The following is a 10,378-nucleotide window of genomic DNA, read 5'->3' on the forward strand; positions in this document are numbered from 1 at the left end:
GCTTCCACCCAATAGGTTGGCAGAAGATGAGCTTGGAAAAGAAGAGTGCATATGAGATTATTGATGGTGCGTAAAATGCGTTCAGACTTCCTGTTTTGTTGAGATGTGTGGGGACACGAGAAGCGAAATTGAATGTCATTAGATTGGAAAAGTTGATGGAAGGCGGTATTATCGAATTCGTCGGCGTTATCACATTGAATGCTTTGATCTCTTGCTTAAATTGAGTTTGTACAAAGGTGCGGAATTGTATAAATTTAGTAAGTGCATCAGATTTATTGCGTAACAGAAAAATCCATACATAATGCGAATAGTGATCAAGAAATATAATATAGTATTTTAAGCCACTAATACTAGAAACGGGAGATGTCCATAAGTCTGAATGAATAATATCAAAAGCCACATTAACATTAGAAAAAGAAACATAAAATGAAAGTTGCACATGTTTGCCAAGTTGACACGCATGACAAAATGGAAGAGATTTCGTTTTGTTACACACTATTGCACGACTAAAAAGTAAATGACGAAAAACATCATTGCTGGGATGCCCGAGGCGTTGATGCCAGGTTGTAGGAGTGATGATGAGAGCTTGATGAGTGGGATTTGAAACTGAAGGGGTAATTGGGTAAAGATCTCTGGTGTTATCACATCGGAGGAGAAGTTGTCTAGTAAAAAAATCTTTCACATAAAAACCAAACTCGTCAAATTCAATAGAGACTTTATTATCACGAGTAAATTGACGAACATATATGAGATTTTTTGATAACATTAAGGGTAACTAAAATGTTATTGAGGTGGCGGTGGAGGTTTGGAAGCATGTTAGTAACATCGACAGAAGGATATATGCAATTATTAAAAATAGTACTCTGATTATTAACGCTAGAGGTAAGATGAGAATACGCACCCGTGTTCATGTTCCAAGCTGAGGAGCCAAGATTCTGTAAGGTGGTGTTGAACGCGTGTGGTAGCCTAGCTTGATTGAGTTGGTTACAAAAAACAAGTGGTGGCCCAAGTATAAAATGAGCTACCGGATAGGCATGGGTTTGATATACATGGCCTAAACCATATTGAACTAACATCTTACTTTGAGCTTCAGTAATGTTAAGTAATTGTGCCTCCCATAGACCATTGGATTGTTGCCAAGTTCTATTGTCATAGTTCACCATTTCTAATAACTAAAAAAAATTAAATATGGAAGATAAAAAGGCTGTAATTTGCTTTTGAGAGATGGCTTGTCAGTCGATCACCAGTAGCAAAATAGGAGAATTTTTTTAAAGCAATAATAGAAATATCAATATCAAAGCAAATATTGAAAGCAATCTTAAAATCTAATATTGAAATAAAAGAGGATGCATGTTGATGAGTACACATGCCTTCGAGAGATCCTTTTTCTTTATTTTTTAGAAAGATTCCACAGAAAGAATATTAATCCAGTCGGTGTATGGAGCCACTGGTATTTAGGGATGACAATGGATCGGATATGGAGCGGGTGATGCCGCATTCATATCCATATCCATTTAGTTTTTATCCATCCATATCCATATCCATATCCGTTTAGTTTCAGGTCATCCATCCATATCCATATCCAGTGGATTAAGCGGGTTAATGGATATCCAGTGGATATTAAAAAAATGTTATGATACTTTCTAATATGCGATTAAAATAAAAGGTAGTATAACAGAAATAAATATAACATGACATAATTAAATTCTATCCATAAGAATGTCTAATCTTTGTCGAAAATATAACAAATTTGTTAAATTTTACTATAAAACATGGATTATGAAAAATTAAATATGAAATTTGTAAGTTTATTTTATTAGATATGCGTGTTTTATTGTAATATATTATAAGGTTGAAAGTAAAATATATATCTAACGATAAATGAACTTGTAATAGTAAATATGTAAGCATATATATATATATATATATATATATATATATATATATATATATATATATATATATATATATATTTATGTATTTGTATATGTATTTCGGGTGGTAATGGATATATCCATGGATGAAAGTTTTCATCCATGTCCATATCCATATTCATTTTGGTTCATCCATATCCATTTAGGTTCGTCCATATCCATCACGAAGCGGATGGATCAGGTGGATATTCACCGGATCGGGTGGCCATTGCCATCCCTACCGGTATTGCAAAGTCTATCAATAGCTTTTTTTTCTTTTCTTTTTTTTTTTTTTTTTTTTTTTTTTGGTTCAAGCGAGTCTATCAATAGTTGAGGATTACAATGACAAATTTCTTTTTTTTTTTTTAAGAAAGAAAAGCTGATGGGGTTTATTTCATTTAAGTTTGGCAATATTTGTGGAAAAGTTGCGCCATTGAAATCATTGGAACATTAATGGTGGTCTTTGAAAATACGCATAAAAGGTGCTAGGTGGTGAGAAGGCTAGATAATTTCATACGATAAATAAGATAGGGAGTGCCGGCTAGATTTGGAGTTGGTGGATTCGATCAAGAAAAGGCTTCCAAATTGCGCCGTTTAAAAAAAAAAAAAAAAAAAAAAAAAAAAAAAACTAAGCTCTAATTACCAAGTTAAATTGTGAAACTTAATATTTTTGATGATCAATAATGCCTTAATATAAAGGCAGTAACTCTACAAATATAAGTTGGGCCAAGCTCAATACTAAATGAGACATGAGATAACAAGATCCATAATATAGAGAGTCTAACATTCGAAGCATGTGCAAAGTGTACAACTGAACAACAATCAAAAATTTTAAAGGGCCCAACATTTTGAATATCATTTGGGCAAATTTTGTAGGTTTTAGAGCAAAATATGTAAGTTCGGGGGAAAAAAAAATCACCAGAGGCAAAGTCGAAACCCAAAACTTTTACACTGAAAAAAAAATTCACTGGATGCGGGCGCACCCCTGGCCCCATGTAGTTTCGCCTATGACTATAACATGTGTTAGAAGACAAAGTACTAATTACGTATAAGATTATGTCACCAAATTTTGTAAATTGTAAACAACTTTTAAGAGTAGATTTTCAAAAACAAAGCACTTACGATTTATTTACTTTTTTTCAAACCAATAAAAAACGATGTTTGATTGTCATAAAAAAATTTGATCGGTTGTTGTACGTAAACCTAAGCATATTTTGAAGTACTTATCAAGTATTTTTTTTTTAACTTGTATATTTGTATTCGTATATATGTTATTTTAATATAAACAAAATAATATAGCCTGTAATTCAAAAGCTTAAAAATCGAAGGAATTTGAATATAATTTAATATTGTGGGGGTCATATGAATAATTGTATAAAACTTGAGGAATATTTGTAAAATTGTTATCGTTACTATAGGCATGATAACGAACTAATTAGTTACCAAACTTGATTACCAAGTAAGACCAAACTTGATGACCAAGTAATGGTGTACATACAAGGAAATTTTCTACGGCTTATTACAAACTTACCCATTACGATCCACGATATATATATATATATATATTCACGTCGTTAGTCAAAATTAATTAGTTTCCACTTAATACACAAAATACAAAGAAGAAGAAAAAAAAAAAAAAAAATAGAATCCCTACTTAAACCCCTAGCAAATGTTTATTATATTTACAGAAAAATCATCTAACAATCGCTCTGATCAATTCGACTTTTTCTCTGCTTTTAAGGTTAGTTTGTTAATCTCTGAATTAGGGTTTTGATATTGAGAAGTGAAATATGGCGAAGAAAGGTCTAATGGAGCAGGACATAAGTAAGTTGGATGTAGCAACGCTACATCCTCTTTCGCCGGAGGTTATATCTCGGCAGCCTACGATTAATATCGGTATAAGTTTTGATGATATATTCGAATTTTTGTTTTTTTTTTTTTATGCCGTGCGCTAAATGCGATTAATTAGTATTGGCAGATTAATGTACAGCGATTTTCTGGTTTGTTTGTTTGTTTCATAACAGGTACTATAGGTCATGTGGCTCATGGAAAGTCAACAATTGTCAAAGCCATATCTGGCGTGCAGGTGTGTAATATGTTTTTTTTTTTTTTTTTTTTTTTTACTGTATAAGTCTATAGGCTATATCAAGTCCCTGAAAATTATTGAGTTCAATTAACGGAATATAAACTTTTTAGTTGTGTATAAGTAATTTCATTGATATATTCTACCTTGCCCAACCAGAGTACAATATATATATATATATATATATATATATATATATATATATATATATATATATATATATATATATATATATATATATATCAATACCTTCAGTTGAATAGACAAATTTAGATTTATAATACATGCTTCAAAGAACCTTTTATAACCTGGTTATTATTCATATTCATATCATATACAGACTGTTAAGATTCAAAAATGAGCTGGAGCGTAACATTACTATCAAGCTTGGTTATGCTAACGCTAAGATATACAAATGTGAAGATGAAAAGTGCCCTCGACCTATGTGTTACAGGTAAGAGTAAAAGTTTTGAGAGATATTGACGTCTTTGCATTTGTTTTTTGCCTCACGTACGTGTTGATAAAAAAGTATCATAATGTTGCAGGGCCTATGGAAGCGGCAAAGAAGATAACCCGCCATGTGAAGTGCCTGGATTCGAAAACAGGAAGATGAAATTGATGAGGCATGTATCATTTGTTGACTGCCCGGTAAGTATATATCCAAACAGGCTTTGAAACTGTTTTATGATTTGATGATAATGAGTGCTTGTAATTTAGACACTTTACAATCCATTATGTTTAAATTGATAGGTTAAGTTAAATATTAATTTCTATTATATCATCACAGGGACACGATATTCTGATGGCTACTATGCTTAATGGAGCTGCAATCATGGATGGGGCGTTACTTCTTATAGCTGCTAATGAAACTTGTCCCCAACCTCAAACATCCGAGCACTTGGCTGCTCTTGAAATCATGTGTCTCCCGCACATTATTATTCTTCAGAATAAGATTGATCTTATTTCAGAGAATGTAGCTATTAGTCAACATGAGGCCATTCTGAAATTCATCCAGGTTAATTATCTTCCATTTTTCGTTATTATATTCTGAATGAACAATTTGTTGGTCATTTCAACTCATCTACTTATGAATTGGTTATTCCTGTTATGTCATATTCTTGTTGTTTTGTTTTTGTTTTTGTTTTATATCAGGGAACCGTTGCGGAGGGTGCACCTGTTATCCCTGTGTCCGCTCAACTTAAGTATAATATTGACGTGGTTTGTGAGTACATAATAAATCGGATTCCCATTCCGAAGAGGAATTTTATTTCTCCACCGAATATGACTGTAATTCGGTCCTTTGATGTTAATAAACCTGGATCTGTGATTGATGACATCAAAGGCGGTGTTGCTGGTGGAAGTATCCTCAAGGTTCTTTTTTTTTTCTTCCCTAACTTGTTTTATGTTGCCTTCATTGTGTTTAATGTTCCTGATAACATACATGCGTATATACAGGGTGTGTTGAAGGTTAATCAGTTTATTGAGGTCCGTCCCGGTATAGTTGCGAAAGACGAGAGTGGTAACATAAAGTGCACTCCAATTTACTCAAGGATCGTCTCACTATATGCGGAGCAGAATGAACTTCAGTTTGCTGTACCTGGAGGTCTTATTGGAGTTGGAACCACAGTGGACCCTACGTTGGCCCGTGCCGATCGACTGGTGGGCCAGGTTCTTGGTGAAGTCGGGTGTCTTCCTGATGTTTATGTTGAGCTAAAGGTGAGTAGTCATATATTAGTATATTACCTAACCGGCCTGTTATGCCAGTTTTAACTTCACATTTTTTTTTTTAATTTTGCACAGGTGAAGTTCTTTCTTTTGCGTCGGCTGCTGGGTGTGAGGACGGAAGGAACGGAAACGAAAGGGAAGGTGTCGAAGTTAAGCAAGGCTGAGATACTGATGCTTAACATTGGATCAATGTCGGTTGGGGCTCGTGTGTTGGTAGTTGAGAATGATGAGGCAAAACTTCAGCTGACATCACCTGTTTGTACGAGCGAAGGGGAGAAGATTGCCTTGAGTAGGAGAATCGACAATCATTGGCGGTTGATCGGTTGGGGACAGATTCTGGCAGGTCTAACACTTGAGATCCCACCTTGTCCAACAAGTTTTTAGTACTCCCTTCCATCTCACGTGTCTGAGTTTACTTTTTGTTGGAATTAAGATATATTTATGAATTGTTTAGTTTGTCCTTAATTTAATGGTTTATTTTAATTTAATTTTAATTTTAAAAAGTTGTTATAAAGAGTAAATAATAAATTAGCTGTTATATTGAATGCAGTATTAGTTTATTACCAATTATAAAAAGAGCATAATTGAAACTTAAAAAAAAAAATAAAAATAAAAAAAAAAATAAAAAAATTTGCATTAGAACATTCAATCAATGGAATAAATAGATCACATTTGTAAATGATAATGATCGCTTGAGTTAACTTTAATTACACTATGATAATGTGCTGGAATTTAGTGTTAGATAACAACAATAGTGGTCTAATCTCTAATTAGTAACTTATAGTATTTTGAGAAGGGAGGAAGGAATTGGGAATTATATTCAAGAATTTGGGTGTCCATTGCTTACATACCGATGCATATTTATATTACTCAATTCATTATACAAACTCTATTCATCAAATAGTTACTAGATATAAAAAAAAAAAAAAAGGTCTCAGGTTGGGGCCCTGAGATCCTTGCAAGAGGTCTCAGGTTCAATTCTTGGGGTGGCCAGGGAAGGGTTGGAAACAGCCAGGGAGTATTCCTGATGGGCTGCGTACACTAGAGTATGGGGTCGGATTACTTGCCCTTCCCGGGTAACCCGAACAGGGAAAACCTTACAACTTTTTTTAGTTACTAGATATGTTGTTGAGATTTGTCTGATTATTGGAACATGAGGGACATGTACAAATAAATATGTCAGACACAATATTATAACAATATTTGCTATTCTGCTGTATATAGCTTTTTCAAACATAACATTAACAATAACTTAACCCCTACAATCTTTTTCATGTAACATTATAATGAAAACAGCTTGATTTCCGTATCTGGTAACTATCAAGAACTAAATATTTAAATAGATATTACATCCTAAGTTACATAAAGCTGTTGGTGGAGATATAGCTGCCCTATTGCGTGTATATATAATATATATGTACCATGTCATAAAACACATGTACATTTGACTACAAACAACACTATTTCTTACCTTAAACTGATTGTGACCATCGTATGAAAATTGATCATAAATCGGTTACCTTGTTTGAGCGGCTAATGTGGCATAGATGAGTTCATTCCAAGCATCAGGAACTCCTGGAAGACACCAATGGCTGCAATCCTCCTTTTTAGTGGAAACCTTTTTGAGACCCGTCACGTTTTTGCCATAAACCGAAGGGTGACCGTCTTTACGGAAGTTGGTTAACCTCGTAACGTTTAAAAGCACAACTGGGAATTTCATTTCGTGGATGACTTCCTCGATTATCTTCATTTTCAGAGGATAGGTTTCGGTGATTCGTCCACTTTTGATTGGCCCGGTTTCGCCGTGGCATGTTCCACCCGAATCCCATTCTCCACCCCTGTTCTAATGATAAAGTTCAAATGAAGTTTGGTGATTTTATTTCTTATCCTTGATATAATTGAAGAAATGTCAAAGAAGGAAAGTTTGACTTTTGGGGTCAACTAGGCAATATTCCATTTAAAAGAGATACACGGGTATGAACTTTGATAACTACTTCCAACATTATAGCCAGAGGTGTTTTGGAGCATGTGCAATGTGTGCAACCTAACAATAACCAAAAATTTTAAAGGGCCCCACATTTTGAATACTATCATTTAGACAAAGATTATAAATTGTAATTAGCTAGTTTATGAATCAGGAGCTTAAAAAGGATTAGTTTATACGTATTGAAAAATTTAATGTGTTAAAGGGCCCATTTTTTATGTATCGAACATGCGCGCTTCTAAATTGATGAGACGACCCTAGTTATAGCAAATATCAACGAATGGAATTAGTTGGTGCTAAATGTTATCATATAGACCTTGGGCATCTTGAAACATGAACACATCTTGATTTGACTCCAGAAGTCAAATGATCCCTGTTTCTACAAATAAGAAGGATACTAGAAAGACGGTACCTGAAATGAGCAGACGAGTAGCCGCGGTAAAATACCAATTTTTCTTGATTCATATTTTTATCAATCCATTTTCCCCATGTCTTCAGCGCTCTCCTAAAAGCTTCCACAGCATCAAACTTTGGATAAACGTATTCACCTTCTTTAAAATAACTTTTCCTGCAATATCAACACTCTTATCATTTTCAACACTTGCGTATGCAACATGTATGGTAGAGTAAAATCAACGTATAACATTAAGAATATTATTATTAATCTGAAAATAATAATAGTATATGAAAAGACTTTTTTAGAATTGGTGTACATACCCCCTACTAGTTTTACCATGAACCCACCAGTGTCCAGTATTAAAAACGAGAATGTCAGCCTTCTTCCAACGTTTAGCTGATTTATCAATTACGTCTATTGATAAGGTTGGATTCGAGTTTCCTTGTCCATTTATTCGAGTTCCTTCCCTCACCAAAAAATGAGACCGCAAAAACTCAACCGTGCAGTTATAATCCTGTCAAAACATAGCTTTAGTCCTTATTTTTCAATGTACTTTCAGCCACAAGAAATAATTGCCTTGTTAAAGGATAGGAAAATGAAGTATTGTTACCTCAAATTTAAAAACAAAATAGCCTCTTCCTTTGGTAATTTTGTAGCCGTGAATTTCGTACATTTTACTCTTATTAGGAAGGCTTTCATATAAAAGGCAAAGGAGTGATTCGTATTGATTTCGGTTCATTGAGTCTCCAACAAGCAATAATCTCTTTCCTCTTAACCTCACCAAAAAATCAGTTGCATTGAACCTAAATACATAAATAGCCATAACTAAAGATCAATCGTACATAGTACCGATTATTGCATTATAAGGCATACACCAATGTCCTCATTTAGCATCATTATCAATTCTATTTTGTTCCAAAGACGCCAAAATTCCTTTTAAGCATATGTTTCAACCTGTAATTTACTTCGTTACCTATTAGTTATCGTTGCATATAAAATGTACTAACCTAAAGGTTGCTTCTTTCGCCATTATTATCGTTACATATTACTAACATTGATTTTGATCCATAAAATCGTTTTATTTACTCAAAATTGAGATATATATCTTGTATCTTAAACTATTAAATGAAAGTCAAAACACTTTTATGTTTGAACTATATGCCAGATGAAATGTTCATATATGCATTAAATATTTCTGCACTATAGTTTACAGTACAACAGACAACTATAATCAATAAGTTATGATTAAACATATTGAAGTAAAAAAGGCATTAATTAATCACATTATCAAAAATTAAAGCTAATAATCATAAAAAGTACCAACCTTGGAAGCTCACATTCATCAGGCTGCCACCTCCATTTCATATAATCATCGTCAGATCTCCCATTTTCGTTACAATCAAAAGCTTCATCAACAAAAGGACAAGATCCAGGTTTATAAATTGGGTATTCTTCATCTTTCACCCATTTCCCAGTATGCATATTACAATTCCTACCCCAATCCACACTCTTTTTAACCAATTCACGTGTTTTCACCACATCCCCTGTTTCAATTTCTGAAATTGAGTCATCATTATTAACCAATTCGGTTTCATTTGATTTGATTTCAACAAGTGGGTTTTCATCTATAGGTTCAGTATCAACAAACCCAGTTTTATTTTTTATATTCTCGTTGATAAAATCTGAATCTTTTGAGTTGGTTTCGAGATTTGGGGTTTTTTCAATTGGTTCAGATTCATTAAACCCAATTTGAGATTTGGTTTCTGAAAGTGGGTTATATGGATCTGTTGTGGTTGTGTAGATGGATAAATGGGGATCAAGAGTTCTTTTGTTAAAGAAGAAAATGGTTACAAGAAATAGTGTGAGTAAGAAGATGATAGGAAGTGTTTTTTGTTGGGTTCGAGTTATTGCTGTTGCCATCTTTGGGCGTTACTTGGCATGTTCGGTTCTTTTAATTCTTGTTTCCTTTAGACTGTTTACAAGTAGGTGACGCCCTGACGCCATTAACGGAGCGTCAGATTCTGATGCTTGAGGGCGTCAGTCTAAGATTTAACTGAAAAAAACGGGCATTAAATGGTGTGCTGTCTTCATCTGATTGGATGGAGTAATATATCCGTTACCCAACGGATATATACACGTTTTTTTGTTTTTTTTTTAAAATTCAATTTTTACTCCATTTTACTCCTATTTAAACTCCAACAATCATATCAATTTTCACACAATTCATTTTTACTTGCTCTATTTTTTTCTAATTTTTTTTTCTTCACAAAAGTCTC

The 10,378-nt window shown here is 33.6% G+C and overlaps 2 protein-coding genes across 2 annotated transcripts; one reads left to right on the plus strand and one right to left on the minus strand.

Moving 5' to 3' along the window:
- Nucleotides 1-3,703: 3,703 nt before the first annotated feature.
- LOC139871357 (eukaryotic translation initiation factor 2 subunit gamma-like) lies at nt 3,704-6,105 on the plus strand. Its single transcript, XM_071859075.1, has 8 exons — nt 3,704-3,809; nt 3,938-4,001; nt 4,337-4,450; nt 4,542-4,644; nt 4,784-5,011; nt 5,149-5,367; nt 5,452-5,712; nt 5,797-6,105. The coding sequence occupies exons 1-8, from the start codon at nt 3,704-3,706 to the stop codon at nt 6,103-6,105; spliced, it is 1,404 nt and encodes a 467-aa protein (XP_071715176.1).
- Nucleotides 6,106-7,237: 1,132 nt separating this feature from the next.
- On the minus strand, nt 7,238-10,034 carry LOC139872956 (protein trichome birefringence-like 5). The gene is made up of 5 exons (XM_071860890.1): nt 9,427-10,034; nt 8,713-8,905; nt 8,423-8,616; nt 8,118-8,273; nt 7,238-7,559 (listed from the first exon to the last, which is right to left on the minus strand). Exons 1-5 carry the CDS (start codon nt 10,020-10,022, stop codon nt 7,238-7,240), a joined length of 1,461 nt encoding a protein of 486 aa, XP_071716991.1. The 5' UTR covers nt 10,023-10,034.
- Nucleotides 10,035-10,378: the final 344 nt, after the last annotated feature.

Source organism: Rutidosis leptorrhynchoides, chromosome 10 (genome assembly GCF_046630445.1).
Source record: "Rutidosis leptorrhynchoides isolate AG116_Rl617_1_P2 chromosome 10, CSIRO_AGI_Rlap_v1, whole genome shotgun sequence".
Taxonomy (NCBI): domain Eukaryota; kingdom Viridiplantae; phylum Streptophyta; class Magnoliopsida; order Asterales; family Asteraceae; genus Rutidosis; species Rutidosis leptorrhynchoides.

What these genes read in the sequence shown, in the direction of transcription:
- LOC139871357 (XM_071859075.1), top strand. Translation starts at nt 3,704, where the DNA reads ATGGCGAAGAAAGGTCTAATGGAGCAGGACATAAGTAAGTTGGATGTA. An exon ending in GCCATATCTGGCGTGCAGGT is followed by an intron (nt 4,002 to 4,336) that starts GTGTAATATGTT and finishes TATCATATACAG; the next exon opens with ACTGTTAAGATTCAAAAATG. An exon ending in CTGGTGGAAGTATCCTCAAG is followed by an intron (nt 5,368 to 5,451) that starts GTTCTTTTTTTT and finishes GCGTATATACAG; the next exon opens with GGTGTGTTGAAGGTTAATCA.
- LOC139872956 (XM_071860890.1), bottom strand. Translation starts at nt 10,022, where the DNA reads ATGGCAACAGCAATAACTCGAACCCAACAAAAAACACTTCCTATCATC. An exon ending in ATTTTGTTTTTAAATTTGAG is followed by an intron (nt 8,617 to 8,712) that starts GTAACAATACTT and finishes ATGTTTTGACAG; the next exon opens with GATTATAACTGCACGGTTGA. An exon ending in TACTCGTCTGCTCATTTCAG is followed by an intron (nt 7,560 to 8,117) that starts GTACCGTCTTTC and finishes TCATTAGAACAG; the next exon opens with GGGTGGAGAATGGGATTCGG.